Source organism: Bos mutus, chromosome 10 (genome assembly GCF_027580195.1).
Source record: "Bos mutus isolate GX-2022 chromosome 10, NWIPB_WYAK_1.1, whole genome shotgun sequence".
In the NCBI taxonomy this organism is placed as follows: domain Eukaryota; kingdom Metazoa; phylum Chordata; class Mammalia; order Artiodactyla; family Bovidae; genus Bos; species Bos mutus.
This window is the reverse complement of record NC_091626.1, coordinates 10,240,658-10,260,049: the sequence shown is the minus strand read 5'-3', so window position 1 is coordinate 10,260,049 and position 19,392 is coordinate 10,240,658. Positions and strand designations below refer to the sequence as shown.

General features: G+C 41.5%; 1 protein-coding gene across 1 annotated transcript in view; it reads right to left on the bottom strand.

The window, feature by feature from the left end:
- The window catches only part of CMYA5 (cardiomyopathy associated 5), a 99,001-nt gene that overhangs the window by 35,248 nt on the left and 44,361 nt on the right, over positions 1 to 19,392 (bottom strand). The window contains exons 2-5 of the mRNA XM_070377269.1: positions 8,448 to 18,690; positions 5,285 to 5,380; positions 3,471 to 3,704; positions 1,918 to 1,940 (exon numbers count right to left, since the gene is read on the bottom strand). Of these exons, the coding sequence (XP_070233370.1) occupies positions 1,918 to 1,940; positions 3,471 to 3,704; positions 5,285 to 5,380; positions 8,448 to 18,690 (10,596 nt within the window). The remainder of the gene's footprint in view (positions 1 to 1,917; positions 1,941 to 3,470; positions 3,705 to 5,284; positions 5,381 to 8,447; positions 18,691 to 19,392) is intronic.

Sequence of the window (19,392 nt, the reverse complement as noted above, 5' to 3'; positions counted from 1 at the left end):
AATGGTATTTAGAATTAAACGCATGTCAATGCATATTAGCAAGTTAATATTCTAATGTTTAGAAAAGTAAAATATGTGAAACTAAAAAAAAAATGTGAAACTATAGCATTTTTGAAGGCAAATGCATTTGCAAATTTTCATTCACTAAATTTTCTTGCTGATTAGTATCTTCCACAAGCAGATGAAGTATAATAAATAAGCAAAAATGCCTGTATGCTGTCCAATGCATACAGAATGGCATTCTCAATCCATATACTTTGGTGGGTAAAAATAAACATCAATAATACTTAGAAGAAGTGTGTAATTTTAAAAAAAGAAAACCTGGAGCAAGGCCTGGGTATCAGTTTTCAGACCTGCGCAGTGTGCTTCTGGCTCGTGTGTCAGAACTGGTCTCAGTTCTGGTCCAGAACTGGCCCACTGCTGGATACTCCTGTAGTGGATCTGGGCTGGAGCTCCAGGAAGTACCACACAGGCAATTCAGGCACAGCCAGTCTGTGGCGCCACTGGGCCAGAGGACAGGCTGTTATAAACCAGAGGTTCTCAATCCTGCCTATGCACTGAAATCACCTAGCAAGCTTTAAAAGTGCCCTGGCCACACCCCACAGCAGTTAAGCCAGAATCTCAGGAGGGAAGACTCAGTCATCAGCATTTTTTAAAGCTCCCTGAGTATTTCTATTTATAACAGAGCCACTGTAATAAAACCCTTATTGATTATTGCCAATATTAATATACAAATTGTTTTCTTGAAGCATTTTGGCAATATTCTTTTTTTCCCAGAAGTTGTAAATATAGTCTAATGTAGATAAGAAACATAAATGTTAAGGGGGAAGTTTTAGTTTCATTAAACACTTGTTATCAATTTTTTCATTGTCTATTTCCTTGCCCATATCTTTTTATTCATACTAATTGTGATTAAATTATGGAAGAAATGTTTACATATTGGCAATATTCTGTTGAATAGATTTCCTTAACAGGTAAATAGGATTCATCTGTGTGGTTCTCATCTAAAAAATCAGGTTTCTAACTGAAAACCATTTTTCTATATTTTAACATATCACAAATTCCTGATTTTTCACTTTATGCTATTTTACAATTTGAGACTGAATGAAGCAAACTGAAGATGATATTCACAATTTTAGAAATTTACATTAAAAGGGTAAAATTGATTTAAAAAAACAAAAAAAACATTAGGCTCAGCCTGTAGGAAAGACCTCAAGCCTGTTTATGGGGCAGAAAGGAAAATGAGTCAGATCAGTATGAGCATCTCATTATCAGATGCTCAGAAGATAAACAAAGATTTATTGTTATGTGTTTTTATAAACAACACTTCCTGATTTCTTGTTGAGTGTTTTGCCTTTTAAATGAATGAAGAACTTCTCTTAGATTGAGTGTTAAATACAACAACAAACATGAAACAAAAATCAAGAGAAGATTCATTTAGGTGAGCGGAACAGAAAGAGAAGATAAACGCATGCCTGTCTTTTGAAGAGAAAATGAGAGAACGTTCCATTAAAGATTACATAAGTCATCAAATTGCTCAAGGCAGATATGAATGATCCTTTCAAATACTCATATATAACCAATTAAGTCGAAGCATATACAAAATGTTCTGTACGCAGTGACTGAAAAGATAGCCTAGTCTAGATTAGGTTGGAAATACAGACTACATCTCAAGGAAGCAGTTAAAAATCTACATTATGATAATTGTTATTTAACTAAAGCACATGCAGTTTTCTTTCAAAAGCTTTCATTTAGCTTTTAAAAGCGCTGTAGCTAAAAGTGCAAACCCAGGAGCTCACTAAATGTATGTCTTTTTTAACTGGCAGCTCATTTTCTATAAAGCATCAAAATATTAAAAATAAAGCACACAGTCATGCTGTTCTCGGCCACCACTACATTGAGCCACGCTTTCTATACCTTTCATTGATTTCCTCAAACGACTTACGGAGGAATGAGAGAGACAGAGAGAGAGATTGAGAGAGGGGAAGGGGAGCGGGGAGAGAGAGAGAAACTAGTTAACAACCATAAAGAAAAACCGACCTAGAGCGCTAAGACTGTGTACGTTCTAATAATCATTACACTCCTCAGCTACCTTTGAGGTTGTTTCCTCTGGGGGGCTTCATTCCACGCAGCAAAGGAACTAGTGCTCAGAAGGGGTGGGGAGCGGGGTCTCGGATGGCGGGGGCTTTAGGTCTACTCTCTACCATCAGCAAAGTGGCAACAGTTGCCTCTGCTCTGCTGCTCTCTATTCTTTAACAAATGGATTAGTTTCCAGAACTGAATTCTCTGAAGCAAGAAAAATGACTTAAATGTGTTCAGTGTGTGAGAGAGAGAGAACAAAATGTAATCAGTAGTTATCTCTAGATGATACCTTCTCTGTTCTTTTCTATATTTTCCAAATTTTCTAAACTGGATATATATCACTTTTATAAGTAGGAAAAGCATGCTTTCTTTTTCACAACTTGTTCTTCTAGAGAGAAGAAAATATTCTTATCAAACCCAGGTGAGGTTCTTAGGGAACACAAAGCACTTTATTAATGTTATACTGCACATGAGGTACTTAATTTTAAAATACTAAAGCTTTGCCTTAATTAAGCATAATGCAACTGAATGATTTTCACCCTTCTCTGAGGATGCCACGTCCATCCCACCCAAATTTTCTGCCCGGTTTTGCCTTGCTCCATCTCCAGTCTTCACTAAAGGGCTGGGAGGACAGAGGAGCTTTGACAGCTCATCATAGAAAGGTGCTTTCCTCAGAGTTGACAACTGGGTCTGGAATTGCCCTGGAGGAAAACATTGCCATCACTCCTGGTTAATCCTGGCTCTGAGGAGAACCAGCATTCTACTGCAGGTTTAGGGAATTGGGAGAGCAAAGAGCTGCCTCTGGGCGAAATTGGAGGAGCACCCAAGGGATTCCCTGTGTACAAGGTACTTGTCTGAATTAAGGAATCTGGTCCCCAGGAAGACCCTTGTAAAAAGATTAACATGATACCTAAAAGAGGTGTCATACTATGTCATCCTTTTGCATGCTGAGTGTACCAAAATGTTACTCTCCACTTGCTGAGGCTCAGAGGGCATGGTTGAGAGGTCATTTCAGATTAGGGCATGAAGTGGGGACGGGCACTGCAAGATCAGGCCTGTACCCACAGGCAGCATAGCACAAATAAAGTTTTCAGGCTGCTTTCCCTCCCTCTTAGAAGGCGACCAATCCATTGTGACAGAACGGACAGATGATGCTGTGGGCTGGCTTCCATGCACCCTTTCGCTGGATCTGGGTGTTATGGCTTTAAGGACTGGATGGGCCTCTTCCATGAGCATCTGGCATGCCCTAATAATTTTTAAATGAGAATTATAGAAACTCCCCAGAGAGATATATATGATCTCAGGAAATAGCAAAAGTTGAATTTTAAAAAATAGACTTGGGTCAGACTGGGTTCAAGGTGTCTGGATCTGTTTGAAATGGTGCTTACAGTCAAGAAAACGGTCTCGTCAAGCTCCTCGGCTTCTCTCACGATGGTCTCCAGGGTGTCCTTGGCAGTGTCCATGCTCTGCAGAAAATGGACCATCTGGTCATGCAGGAACTCCATCTTCTTTCTCTTTACTTCCTCAAAGCTCTGGGCTTTCTCATCATATTGTGCTAAAACCTTCTTCATCATTTCCTCATTCTGTTCTTCTAGCCGTTTCTCATTTTTACTACAGTTTTCCTAAAAAAAATAAAAACAAAAAACCAATTCTGAGTGAAAAAAGAAGTACATGTATTTTTTACGAGAAATACTAGCCTTTTAAAGAATTAATCTTGGGCATTCTGGTAAGAGAATCACAGACGATGCACACAATCTGAATTTTCAGCCTATCAACCTCCTTTGCCATAGTTGTCTCTGCAACAGAATTCACTGTAAGAAGGCTATCGAGAAGGATTTAGTTAATGAAACACACACAAAAATATCTGTAGGGAAGTCTTGCCCACCTGCATTCCCACGTGACAAAACCTGGCATCACGATGAATGAAGATCAGGTAGCCAAGACGGTTCGGTGCCATCTTTCCCACTCTACTAAAATCAAGTGTGGAGGAGGGAACAGCGAGGATACTGGACAGGGTGCCACAGTCACAGATGCTCTCCAGGGAAGGGGCACCTTCTGCCAGAGTCAGAGAAACCACACGGCCCATCTGGACAAACTCAGATGCTTAGCTGTCCTGACCAGTGTATGTGACAGTCGCTCAGTCGTGTCCGACTCTTTGCGACCCCATGGACTTAGCCCGCCAGGCTCCTCCATCCACAGGATTTTCCTGACTAGAGGGCTAGTGATAAGGTGATCATATTATTTACTGTCTAAAAGGAACACTTTGGTGGCAGTGGAGGTTGGCCAGCAACAGCACTAAAAATAACCAGCAGGGGCACCCCACTCCAGTACTCTCGCCTGGAAAACCCCATGGACTTAGGAGCCTGGTAGGCTACGGTCCATGGGGTCACAAAGAGTCCGACACGACTGAGCGACTTCACTTTCACTTAACTGATTTACAACAGGAGTTAAGCAGACCTTTCACAAGCAAGCTAGAATGAGGAGTGATGGGGAAACTGCACTCCAGCCTCCCACAGAAGCCTGTCAATCCTGACTGATTGGTAAGGATGTAAGGATGTAAGTAAGGATGTAAGTAAGTAAGTAAGGATGTAAGGTAAGTAAGGATGTCTGGGCTGTGTTCATATATCAAAGGAGCGTTCCTATCCCCTTCCTTCATTGCAGAGAGAGCAGGGTCGGCATGAACTCATCAAAGACAGCGGTACCATGAGAGACACTCATCTGTCCTTAGCATGGAACACCAGGCAATGCTTTAGAACATCTCTGCAGAGCCAACCCAGTGAAAGGCAGGATGGTAGAGCAAGTAAGTTCCGATCTTGGCTATCAACTTACTATGACCTTGGGTAATATACTTAACTCTAAATCTCAGTTTCTTATCTATAAAATGGGAGCAACAGTAACTCCCATTTCATATGGTTGCTGTAAGGATCAAACTGGACAAGCATGTACAGCATTTGCCCTATCATAGTTAGTACCCTATTTATATATGTGTATGTGTTTTTAAGGGCACATCATTTATCCTTAGACAGGAAGTAATCTCACTGATAACACAGAGGGAAGATTTAAGGACTACTTTTAATGGAACAAAACCAACAATGGCAAACCACAAATGCACACACAAACCCCAATTCAGGTCATTTTAGCTTTATTTACTTGTGATGTTGTAAGCAAATTGGGATAAAGTAAAAAGGAAAAGGTAACTTACCTCAATGGTATTAAAAAAGGATTCTATCTCACTAACAAAGGCTTCAATCCTCAAGGATTTTTCTTGCAAATCTTCTAGAAAGTCTGCTAATTGAACCTGAAGAAAAGAATGAAGCTATCCTTAGTATATGACATTTGAGAAAAGAACTTCAAGCAGAGAGTTCCAATTTCCTTATAAATTTTGTATATTTGGTAGAGATATACTATATCATGTTCACAAACAAATCAACTTAAATTTTCTTTGCTGCTTCATCTAAATTGACTCTATAGGTAATGTCTGATAAACAATTATGAGGCTTATGAGTGAGAGCAATAAACAGTTTATTTTATCCTGTGCGAGAGGAAGGCCTTCTTGGTCAGCTGGTGAATTCAAAGTATACTTGTTTCAGTAAACTATGAATTGAACTCTTTCTCCTTAGTAAGGCCTGAATTGTTATACATTGTCTTTCTTCTTAGATAGCAGACTTTTCTCTGAACTGGTCCAACATATCTGAGAAACCTCCTCACATTTGCACCAATGGTTTCAGGTGTGCTTGCCTCACATGACCCTGAGAAGTCACCAGGCCTGAAATCTAGCATACCAAACAATGAAAACTATCTACTAAAGAGATCTTAAGATTCTAATGACACTCAACAGTACTTCTTAGTTATAAAGTTAGCTGTAATCTATCCTGCAAAGCAGAGAAGGCAATGGCACCCCACTCCAGTACTCTTGCCTGGAAAATCCCATGGATGGAGCCTGGTAGGCTGCAGTCCATGGGGTAGCTAGGAGTTGGACACGACTGAGCGACTTCACTTTCATGCATTGGAGAAGGAAATGGCAACCCACTCCAGTGTTCTTGCCTGGAGAATCCCAGGGACGGGGGAGACTGGTGGGCTGCCGTCTATGGGGTCGCACAGAGTCGGACATGACTGAAGCGACTTAACAGCAGCAGCAGCATCCTGCAAAGCTTAACAACACAGAATAAAAGAGCTTCCATCTGCCTGATTCACTATCCAAAGAATGATGGAAAGATTACATTGTGGGAAGTCCCTTCAGGATCTGGTTCTCTGCTTCCTGCTCACGCCCCTGCCTCTTCTCCACAGGGCTCCAGGATTCTCTCACCTACGTGCCTTTTTAGAAGGCAATCCCTGTCTCTAGAATGTCCTCCCTGCCCTGATTTGTTAGAAGAACTCTATCCTATTTAGGCTCACCAAAGCTGCACCTTCTCAAGATACCTTCCCCATCTCTCCAGTCCCCCTCCAGCATTTCACTCACTCCCAGAGGGTTTCTCGCTCAGAACACTGCATTCCCGTGATGCTGTTTGATTTTGGGGAGCTACAAGTCCAGGTTCCTTTATTTTTGTTTTTATTCCCTATGATGAGCACGACTCTTAACATGGAATAGGAAGGGAGAGAGAAAGAGGGAAGGAAGAGAGTGATGGAAGAAATAAATGACAGTTAAAAGATAATCCACCAAAACAGGGATGGAGTGGAGGGAGAAGCCAGGACCTGGACAATCTACAAATGCAGCCGTCAGTTCCTGAAAAATCACAGATGGCCACTCACAAGATGCTAGAGAATTCTCAAGTGACAACTTCTTAAATTTATTTTTAATTTTTAAAAAGTGCCAACCAATTCAATCTTCACAGTCCATTTAATGAACGAAGCAAGTCTCTGGCTTAGTCAATTTGTTTTGCACTTTCTGTTCATACTCTTTGGAGAAAGTCCGGAAAAAAATAAAAAGAACTTTAAAATGGTTTTAAAGCAGGAGACATCATATCTCTCTGCTTCTGAAATTTGTTTTAAATTGACAGGATTTAGACAGAATTATTTTTTTAATTTCTAAAACTCACAGAGATAAACAGAACATAATTAAGAAGGCTGAAAAAAAGTCTTCTTTCTGCTGACAGTACCCACTAGTTGTTAGTTAACAAAACCAAGTGTCATCAAAGAACGGGGCATGTTTCACTGGTGCTGATGCATCTGAATGCCTGAGAGTCCAAAAAGAAATTGAACCACGGCCTATTCCCAAACTTGACTAGGTAAAGTTTCAACAAAATACAAGTTGAGAAGGATTACTTTTCCAGAAAAAAGACCAAAAAATCTAAGATTCAAATGTGTTATCCTACTGAATCAAAAGGAATCTGACAGTGATCAGTGACCTAACTGAATGATCGTATTGAAAACCGCCACCGTTACGAAGGCCCTGAGCAGAGTAACAAAGGCGCACATCAAGAGCACGAGCTCTGGCATCAGACAGATCTGGGCACCAATCCTAGTTCTGTCTTCTACGACCTTGGACTTGATGGGCTCTCTGAGCCCATTTTGTTACCTGCAAATCAAAGACAATGACAGGGTTTTTGTGAGAATTAAAAGATATCCTGTATATAAAGAACTTAATACATTGCCTGGCCCATAGTAAGTGCTCAGTTCTTGCTATTACTTGGAATTTTAGATCATTCTGTTACTGCATGGAGAGTAGATTGATGAGGTAAGAGTGGAGATTCCAGTTAGAAGGCTACTGAAAGGTAGGTGAGAATCTTAAAGACTAAGTGTTTGAGTTCCAATAGTATTTCTAAGAAGTAAGATATTTATAAGGATAGGTGTTATGACTAACTTTCTAACATTGGGAGTCTATAGACATAGCCAGAAGGAATGCAAAAACTTTCCAATTCTACCATCAATTTTATAAATAAAGAAGAAATGTGGAGAAAATAAAAATTTTAAATGTCTATCTTGAACATTTTATAAAACTTGCAATAAAATTGTTTAATATGATATAATGTGTATTTTTAAAGGATCATACTGTAGATAATAGAAAATAAATTGCATTCTGTACTCTAACATGTATTTTTGTATTTGAAATTATTTCTTTTTTGGATAATGTTAAGGGCTACTTTTATAAAATAAGAGACCTCAAAGACAGTTAACTGGGAATGCCAGTTATTTATCCTGGTATACAGAGAATGTAGAAAAAAACTGGCGCATATTATGTACTCAATAAATGCCTGTCAAAGTGATGTTAACTAAATAACTAGGGAAATATTCTTAGGTTTTTTTCAGACTATTATGCCTAAAGATGAATGTATCAAATATTGGTCATTTTTTAAACTGAGAAAATGAGAAAACAGATTAATTGTCTACGTATGATTACACACTTCTACACTTTAAAATCTATTTACCTTTACGGCACTTATAGCTGTATCAAGGGTTGAAATCTCATGGTCCTTGTGAGTGCCAAGCATCTTGTCAACAGCAGAAATTGGGCTTTTGCATGTGTAGCAATATGTGTCAATCTGAGACGTTTTCATTTCCTTTTGTTCCTTCTCCGTGACCAGCTCTGATAGTAACTGGTCTTGTTCTGCCATCTCTATGTCCAACTCTTTCTGTTCAGCAGACTTTCTTTGTTCTGCTTCAGTCACAAGTTCATTTTCACTGACATGTTCAAAGGATTCTTTCCCTTGAGATAACACATCTTCAGGGGTGGACTCTGAATACAGGTCTTCTGATAGAGTGTCTTGAGTAACCACTTCATAATTCAGGGATTCAGCAAATTCATACTCATCCTGAACAGGGCTACTGCGGACCCAGTCTTCACTCGGCTCAGGGGGAACCATTATTTGAGGTTCTTCTTGCAGTGTTTCTTGCATGCAAGTTGCACCAGATGCAAATTCTTCCTCTGGGAAGGACACTTGCACTGGGACATTCAGACTGACCTCTGGGTTTGCATTTGCTGCTTCATTAGTCTGACTGTTTGTTTCATCTACTCTCTCCAGGACATGATGAGTGTCTTCAAATGGAACCGCATAGCTTATCCTCTGGGTAACCACTCTCACTTCCTCAGTGATGGGAGCTTTCCTTTGCATGGCTACATTGTCAAGGGTCTCCATGTGGCCTACTGATTCTCCTTCCCTGTAAGCTGCTTTCTGTTTCTCTTCCAGACTCTCCTCCCTGCCAATAGTTGCAAACTTGCCCCAAATTTCCCCTTCTGCAGTTATTGGTTGGTATGAATCATCCTTATCAATTGGCTTTTCTTCGAGACCTTGGCCTTGGTCCTTTTCAGTTACAGATGTGTCATGGAGAATGTCATCTTTGAGTATGTACTTCTCAAAATATATTCCTGTTCCATCATCGGTGTCAGAATTTCTGCTTGGAAATGAAGCTTCAGAATTCACACTGTCACCTTCAGAAGCTGTCTCCCCTTCTTTCTTTTTCTCTCCAACTGCTTCTTCATATAGATCTTTGTATAAAAATGCAAGCGCAGGTGGCTCCTCCAGAAGTTCAGGATTGATGGCTTTTGCAGTAGTAGGAAATATCTGGGTTCGTGACAAAACTCCTTCCTCTTCATCAAATAAAGGCATCCCAGGTGACTTTGAGTCCACGTCTCTGTCTGTGCTCTTTGGAGCATCTCTGTCTGTTAATTTTTGGATAACCAAAGACTTTTGGGTCTCTGGGTCAGATAATTTGCTGTAGTCCTTTTCGAGTCCATAGAAACTTTCATCTAATTTCACCAAGTCATATTCATGTTCTAGGGCACCTTCCTCTGAATGTTCTGGGAAAGAGACAGTTTCTTCTGGAACTTCTTTTGATAGTCCTGCCTCTAATTTCCATGGAGCGCTCTGTTTTTCTGGGTCAGGGAAGATGTTATAATCAATCAATGTATATTTTTCAAAGTAATCCTCTTCATCAGGACTTGTGGGCTGATTAAAGGCTAAATCACCAGTTTCTGAGTCTGTGGGTATCTCCTCTTTGGTTGTATGAATTTCCTTTTGTTGGTCTTCTTTCAATGATATAACTTTTATATCAGAATCTTCTAACTTACTCTGTAGTGTTTTATGGCAAGCAACTTCCTCACTCTCATCACGGAGGAGTATAGGCTTAAATGAGATCTTCTCTTCCAAATATTCTAACTTATCTTGCATTTGTTCACTTTCTTCCTGATCAACTGAAGAAATAAATGCAGGAGCATGAATATTCAGTATTTCACAACCTTCAGAAATGATACTGAAGGCACTCTTTTGCTCTTCAGAAAGTCCAGCTGGCTTACTAGTCACTGTAAATTCTTCATCTCTTACGCTTGTGTCTTCAGGCTCCTTAGAAACCACCTCATCAGCACTGATTGTTGATGCATTAGTAATAAATTGAGCATAGTTACTGCTTGCTGAAGGGCATGGTTCATATACTTGGGAATCTTCTACAGCCTCCAAGTGGTGTTTTGAAACAAGAACAGGCTGTTCAAACATTTCAGACGTTTGATCTTTAGATGTTTGAGTAGTATGGACTGTAGGCCTATGTGGAGTCACTTCTGACCATGGTAGTTCTTGTTTCTTCTCTGGACTAACTTCTGGAGATGCTCCTGAAGTGAGTGTTTGAGGTTTCACAGATGACAACAGATATGAAGGTGTTTCTAAGCTCTTTGTTTCGCCAAAAGGACGATCTAAAATCCTTTCAGATTCTTTAGATGGAGAGCCTTGTTTACTTTCTTCTGTGGTACCAACTGAGCCAGCTTTTGGCAGCTCTGACACTATGACCTGTCCCTTTTCTTCACTGTGAGTCACCACATCCCTGCTTGACTTTTCCAGTACCAGGTTTCCTTCCTTAGGTAAAGAGGGCTCATTTATTTCATCATGATAAGGAAGATCCACGGGAAGGAAAGCCTTGGTTTCCTCCACCAAAACTTCACGTTCTTCTAATGGATGTGGTTGACTTCCTACTGCCTTTGTTTCCCTGATTTCAGAGTAAGCCTCTGAGATCGTGGTTTCTAATGTTTCAGCAGCTTCTGTAGTTTTAACTAATGAAAATGGTTGGGTTTCACCCAAAGTAAGATGGAAAGAGATATCTGACTCTTCAGGCGGATGCCCGGCTATACTTATGGAATATGGCTGAATTTCCTGCTCCCTCCCTTCTGAAAATGCATGTGACCGCTCTTCTTTTTCTTCTCCTTTCTCCTCCTCAATAATTTTGTATCTTTCTTTGTGGTCTTCATTTTGATAGACTTGCTGCAGCACAGTAGCAGCTTTTGGTTCTTCCAATTTAACAGGGCTAGGCCCATGTATAATTTTTGCCTTCTCTATTTCATTAATATCTCTATGTTCTAATGGGGCTGCTGTCTCCTGTTTTTCTGCCAGCACCTTCTTTTCTGCCAAAGAATATGATCTCATTCCCAAGTTACCTTTCTCCTCAGCTGGGCTAACAGATCTGAGTTTTACTTCCTCTTCAGAAATTTTCAAGGAAACGGGTTTTGGCATCTCTTTCCCTAGTCTGTCTTCACCGAGATCAATTAAACTGCCTTTAGGTTCTTCTCCTGGCAAAATTATTGACTCCAGCTTCTCTGATTCCTCTGTGATATCTTTACTTGCAAAGCTAGATGAACCTGATTCTGGCTGTTGTGGCACCTTATCTGTTGCATCAACTAAAAAGAGTGTTTTTTCTTTTTGATCATTTCTTGGCTCTTCTTTAAGAATAGAAATATTCCATTTAGATCGAGGGGAGATTTCTGGCTTCTGGAGTCTTTTACTGTCAGTGACATGAAGAGGAACAGCATTTTTGGCTTCTTCCATAATGGATTTTTCACCCATGGGAGAATCAGATTGAATTCTAAGATGTCCCTCGCCATCAGCAGAAGTAACTACTGAGGTCAGGTCCATTTCTCCTGAAGAGTCTAGGACTTCTTTCTTCCCATAATCATCACTAGATGCCTCAAAATTGGATTTTGGCTGTGGCGAAACTTCTACATCTGATAACAATGCAGGTTTTTCTTTAAAATCTTGATGCTCACCAGATTTAACTAAAGAACCTGTGGATTCTGAAGCAGTTTCAAGTTTGGCCTCTAGGAATAGATGACTCACTGGCTTCTCAGTTCCATGAACGTCAGCTGGAGCAGGACCTTCAGAATCTATCACAGTCACTGTTTTTTCTTCAGATGGGCTGGGCTGAGCTTCTAAATCTTCTTTTTCAGCAACTTTGTTATCTAGAGTGCTTGATCTAAAAAAGAAACTGGACACCCATGATGTGAAAGATGAAATTCCTTTCTTTCCCTTTTCCTCAGAGATGCTTGGCTCCACTGCCTTCTGCTGCTTGGGCGGCTTTTGTATCACCTCAGGTGACTCTAGGGGTTGAGGTTCTTCATTTTCTTGGGTTGAGGAGAGTGGTTTTATTTGTGTGGGTGCTTTCACTTCGGATGGTGGTTTCCCTCTCTCATTAGCATCATCTGCAACCTTTGGCTGAACCACGTTGGATTCTTCTAATGGCTTCTCTCCAGGCAAAGGGGATATACGGCCATGTGCTTCTTTTTCAACGCCCAGTGCAGGTTCTGCCTCTTCAGCCAAGGCACGGGCAGCTTTGACAAGAGAGGGAGGAGTTTCTGATTTGACTTGTTCCACTGATGGGCCAGACACTGGTTTCTGGAGGCCTCCTTCATAAGGTGTTTTGATTTCTTCCTGGCTGCCTTCTTTGCAAGGCCTGGAAATTTCTGTGTTTGCTTTCTCCACTACCAAACTTTCACCCCCAACAAAAGAAAGGGTCTGCTTCCCTTCTGCCTCACTTCTCTCCACATTTCCAGCTGGAACTAAAGATTTTGGTTTGGGGGCCAGCTTTATGTCTTCAGAAGAGTAAGTTTCAGTTGCTAAGGTCTCTACATTATCACGGGAGGTATTGAGAGTAGACACTGGTTCTTGGAATGCTACGTGAGGTTCTTCTGCAGAAGGTGGCAGAATTTGCTTTCTGATTTCAGGCATGTGGTCTTTCTCTGGCAGAGCAGGCTTGAGCTTTCCTGTCATCAGATCATTGGTACCAGAATGATCCAGCTGCACAGATTCCATGGCTCTTTCTTCATGATGACTTACCAAGTCTCCTTCTGGCTCTTTCAGCATCCAGTTTTCATCCTTTGGAGAAATAAGGGCCTCTTTCATGTGTGTTTCTCTAACATTTGTAGGTTCAGTTGTCATAAATAATTTTGATTCTTCCAAAGGCAAATTTTCTTTCATAAACAAAACTTGTTTAATACCCAGGTCTTGTTTATCTGCAAAAGACCTGCTTATTTCAGGTAATGTAGCAGCTTGATCTGAATCAAGTGCTTCTTCAGGCTTCTGTTGCACGAAGAAGCCAGAAGAAGTGATATTTGATGGCTCTGTTATACTCTGCAGTACATGAAATGAATTTGGTTGGTCAGTTTCATTTGGCTTAGTTACAGTATCTTCTGTCTCTTGCGCCTTCAAATTTCCTGCTGGCTGTAATGGGCTTATTTCTTGTTTTTCTTCTTTTTTAAAGTCAGCTGAACGGTTTAGCTCTTCTGATAATCCTTTTGAGGATAAAGTGTGTGACTGAAATTCTTCTAGGCTGTCTCCTTCAAGTTGAGAAGTAAATGCTTCCCTTGATCCTAAGCTAACCACCTTAGCAGAGAGAGATTTCATTTCTTGAATCTGAGGTTCCTCCCTAAGGTATGAAGACACCTCCGAAATTTCAGGAACTGTAGTTGACACATGAAGTTCCCTGTTTTCCTCTTTTCCTTCTCCAATGCTCCTGAGCTCGGGTAGGCCCTTTGCTAAAGCAGAATTCTCTGTTTCAGGCAGGGGAGATTTTATATGTTCTGTCTGTATGGATCCACTTTGCCTATTTACATCACCAGCGAATTCTGAGCCAGCATTTCCAGTATCAGGGAATTCTGATACTGGATGTGTCTTGTCTCTCTTCTCAGGTTCCAAAGACAGCTGTGCCAGAGCGAGACCTGGTTTTTCTGACCGGAAATCTCCCTGAATTACAGAGGGTGTCTCTACTGCCTGTTCCCTCTTATCACCACTGAAGGTTAAGAATGTTGAAGCTAAGTCTTCTGATGTTAAATGTTCCAACTCAGGAACAGAACTTGCTGTCACCTCATCTTTGCCTTTTGGGACTATATATTTGGGTGCAGGTGACATGTTCTGTGAGGAAGGAAGTTCAGTTTCTGTTTTCTTTATCTCACCACCTAGGCTGAGCGAAGGCACATGTTCAGGTCCTGACATCTCTGAGGCAGACACAGAAATTTTTTTCTGTGATAAATCCAAATATTCAGAGTCGAGAACTGTGGGAAATGAAAGATCTTGTTTGTCTTCCACCCTTGCTTCCTTTGATACATCTGAATGCTGAGAAGACAAAGTCTTGGTTATTGCCAACCCAGGTTTAATGTCTTCAGTCTCTACCTTTGACAAAACAGAATGCTCTGATATAGAGGATATGCTTGCAGGTAAATCAAATTTAATTTCTTTCTCGACTTCTGACCAAGCTGGATATTGTGATGCAGCAGTTTCAGTGGGAGACGGACTAGCTTTGATTGCTACCTTGTCTTCTTTAAAAAGTGAATGCTCATCTACAGGTGGTAAACCACTTCCTAATTCACTCTTTTCTCCTTTTGTTAAGACTGGATGTTCTATAGGGGTGGTAAGAGGTAAATTTGTTGGGATTTCTTCTTTTGCTAATTTGGTTAAGTTTGAATCATGCTTTGTCTCAGATGTTGCGGTTATGGAAGAACTGGGTTCGATTTCTTTCTTTATTTCTTCTGACAAAGCTGAAAATTCAAATTCTGGTACAGGTGGTCCATGCTCAACTTCCTGTTCCACTCCTGGTGAAGCTGAACGCAGCACTCTAGGTGTACGAGTTACTTTAGAATCCAGTTTCACTTCTGTTTTTACCACTGATGAAATCTCAGGTCTAGATAAAGATGTTTCCTTTAGAGGTGAATATGGCTTCGTTACTTCAGGCTCCTTCTCTGACAACCTTCTCTGTTCTAGTTCAGATGTCACAGTTGGAGCTAAATTGGGTTTGACATCCTTCTTTGGCTCATCTGCCAAGTCAGGCAGAACTGAATCTTTCATCCCAGACTCTGGGACATTTGGAGGCCGAGGCTCCATTTCTTGATCCTGCAATACATGTGCTATAGCTTCTTGAGAATCAGGCACAATTTCTTCCTTACTTTCAACTTTTAACAAAGCCATCTGTTCATCTGCAGATTTTGGAGTGAGGGATGTTTGGGGTTCTTGTTCTTTCTTAATTGCATGTACTGAATCAGGTGAAACTGAACACTGAGATGCCGGCAAAACAGGTTTGGTTTCTTCCTTTACTGTGGGTACTTCCTTTACTGCAGGTGCTGCAGCTAGCGATGAACTAGACTTGGTTTCTCCCCTCTCTGAATCACTGGTTAAACTTGGTGGAATCGAGTCTTCAGGCTCAGGTTCTAAATACGTTTGTGTTCTCTGCTTCTGTGCCAGAATGAGATATTCAGATACAGATGCTGATGTTGTTTGAGCATCGGGCTTAATTTCTGCTTTCTCTGCTTCATTTGTTGAAGGGAGCTGACTCAAGTCTTCAGGTGCAGACACCGAAGGTTCAGCTCTTTGCTTCTGTGATGAACTTAGATGCTCAGGAACAGGTGTAGTCGTCGTTGGCGCAATTTCTTCCTCATCTGCTTCTGAGAAGCAGGGATATCCTGATGCAGCCATTGCAGTTAACAGTGAATCAGGCTCAATTTCCTTTTTGTTCATTTCTGGGATCCTATATGGTGGGATGGAAGCCTGTGACGCTGAGTCTGGGGAAAAAAGTTCCGTTTCCTCAGTGTCTTCATCGGACAAAATAGTGTGTTCAGACGGTGATGTTAAACATATTGGAGAATCACACTCAAATTCTCTCTTCCCTGTTGTTGCATAGGGTGGAAATGAGAATTCTGACACAAAAGCCGAGTCTGGAGAAAAAGGTCCGATGTCTTCTTGCTCTTCTTCTGAGAAAATCATGGGGGAGGAGGAACCTTTTAGATTTAAAGGGGATGTGTGGACAATTTCTTCCTCCTGTGATTCGGGTGTTGCATATGGTGGTACTGAAAGTTCAGAAGCAGAGGTGGAGGAGGGTGTGTACCGCTCCATTTCTACCGTCTCTTCTTCCGAGAGGACCACGTGATCAGGTGGGGCAGCTGAAAGTCGTGGGACCTGGCATTCAGGAGTCCCCTCAGTTGTGGATGGTGGGAGGAAGCCTTCAGGTAACGAGGCCACCTCTGGGGTATAGAATCCAGCGTCTTCCTTCTCTTCTTCTAACACAGTCTTGTGCTCAGAAACACCTTCTGATTTCAAAAGGGAGACATCATCAATTATGTTCTTTGGGGATTCCTGTCTTACATTTGGTGGGACTGCATTTTGGAAGGTCAGTGCTGAATCTCGTGTGACACCCTCATTTCCTAGGTTCTCTTCTTCTGACAGGATGGCATGTTCAGATGTCACGGCTGAAAGCAGTGGGGCCTGGCCTTCAGAAGTCCCCTCAGTTGTGTGTGGTGAGAGAGAACGTTCAGAAAGAGAGGCCACCTCTGGGGAACACAGCCCAGGGTCTTCATTCTCTTCTTCTGACAGAATCAGGGGCTCAGAAACACCCTGTGATTTTAATGGGGACTTAAGGTCTACTGTTTTCTTTGGTGACTCTTCTGTTGCCTGAGAGGGAACTAAATATTCAGAAGCAGATGTGGAATCCGGCGTGTAATGCCCACTTTCTGAGGCCTCTTCTCCAGACAGGATCATGGGTTCTGGTGTAACTGCTGAAAACAGTGGGGACTGGCATTCAAGAGTTTTCTCAGTTGTGGAGGGTGAGACAGATATAGAAGCTGAAGTTGGGGAAGAAGGCTCAAATTTATCGTCCTCTTCTTCTGACAAAACTGCATGTTCAGATACAGCTTTCACATGAGGTAAAGAAACTGGCTCAGCTTCTTGCTTCTCTAGTTCATAGTTCCAATCCTGTGGGGCTGAATACTCTGACACAAAAGCAGAATCAGTAGAAACAGACTCATTTTCCTCTCTTTCTTCCTCAGACAAGGTGACATGTTCAGGTGCTGAAGTTGTCAGTAATGGCAGAGGGGTCTCCTCTTTTTCCTCCACTTCAGGGGCCAAGCGTGGTGGGAAGGGCTCCTCAGAAACTGATGGACTTTCTGGGTAATCAAGTTCTATGATCTCTTCTTCTTCCACTAAGTTAGAATCTTCAGGTTCAGGGGTAGCAGCCATTGGTAGAGGCATTTCTATTTCTTCCTTCTCTGGTTCCTCTAACACTAGAGGTTCAAAAAGAGAAATGGATGGCTCGGGCACAGTTTCTCCCTTCCCTCCTTTGATGATGAGATGAGGAGGGGTCAGTTGGTCAGTGACTGGTTCTACCCTTTCCCGAGAAGTCAGATCCAGCTTGTCTCTCTCAGGGCTGAAATCTTCCTGGATAGAGGCTGTCAGACCTGGTGCACCTGATTCCAGAGAACCCTTCTCTGCCTCTAGTGAAATGGAATGGTCAACCGAAGATATGTCTTCCGTCTTCACTTCATCCAGTACAGGCGGTGAGGCTGAAGAGTCAGGCTCTGCAATTACTATTTCTTGTGAATCAGCCTCAGATTCTTCCTTTGCAGTTTCCAGGAACGCGGCTACAGATGTATCGGGTGTGAGAAAGGAAGGCTTCATTTCACGGGGCTTTGCTTCATCAACCAGCAGTCGTGGCACTACCCGAGGAGGGCTGAGCTGTGATTCCCGTTCTGCTATGGCATGACTTGTATGAGAGGAAGGTGTGTGCTGGGCGGCAGATGCAGCCCTTAAGGGAAAATCATCGTAAGTTTTCTTCTGATCTCCATGACTGAATAAGGAGGTCAGAGACTTTGATCCTTTGGAGAACGCATCTCTCCAGGGTGGAGCAAGCTCTTTTACTTTAACATCTTCTATGCTTTGGGCTACTGACTTGCCTGTTTTGGAAACTACTTTAAGATCATGATCGCCTGACTCTGGCTCTAGACTAATGGATGCTTCTTTCCCCTTCCTATAATGGATTTCTTTAATGACATAACCCTTTGGCAATGTTCCATAAAATTGCAGAGGAATTAATTCTTCTTTAACAGAATTGAACATCTTGATTTTATACTGTACTGTTCCTATGTAGACCGGCCTTAACACTAGGGGCTTATACTCTTTGTATATTGCCCCCGTAATGGGAGGTGTACTTGAGGTGCTCTTCTTTTTTCTCATCTTATCATAAGCGCCAGTAGATGACTTGTCTTTCTGGGTGGTTAGTTCCTGACTTTCTGAAATTAAAGGAGTACTTGTTTTGTTTGCAGGAACATCTTGGGATTCGAAAGAATTTCTCTTTTTGTTGCCTTTCCGACGCAGAGATGGTGAGCCATGCTTTGACTTAGGCTTTCTTTTCCGAACTTTTTTAACTTCATCCAAGATAAAGGAAACATTCCCTGGAGGAGAATTCAGAGTCGACCCTTCCAGACTACACACACCAGACGTCTGACTTTCTTCTGAGGCCCAAGGGGTGGAAGGCCTACTTGAACTGGTCTCCCAGGTGATACCACTATCTTCCTGTTGAACTGTTACCATGGAAAAGGAGGGGTCAGATATGATACATTTCTTCTCGGTCTTGCCCTCTTCATCCTGGTCTGATAACCTGCAGTAAATGATAATATTATTGACAATTTACATATAGTAATAATAATAACATCTTAATTACATATTAAATAATAAGTAAAGATCCCATTTTTACTAGGTAAAGGATTAATGTGAAGTTAAAATATACAGATAAATGATGCCATCCATACCGAAAACCGGGACACACACAAAATAAAGTCTAAGAATTGAAGTCAGGATACCAAATACAATAACACATCCCAAACTGGAATGAAATCAATATTCTGCAAAGGTAAAAAAAAAAAAACGCTAAATTCACCACCTTTGGGACTTACCCCAGTGGTCCTCCAGTGGTTAAGACTCCATGCTCCCAATGCAGGGGGCCTGGAGTTTGATCCCTGGTCAGAGACCCAGATCCCACATGCTCCAACTAGGGATCTGAATGCCACAACTAAGACCCTGTGCAGCCAAATAAACAAACATTTAAAAATAAAAAAATAAAAATAAATTCACCACCTTCGCCTATCACCCTATCAGAGAGTGAGCCTCTTGTGACTCCTCCAGCCCTTCAGACTTGCTATTATCTATATGACAACAGTCACCAGGACCTTCATAATGGCTCTTCAATCTGTGGCTCCGTGTTACTGTTATCACTACTGTGACCCAGCTTTTTATCACATCACTCTGCCATGGACTACTTCATTAGCTTCCTAACTGGTCAGCTGATATCACATTTACCTCC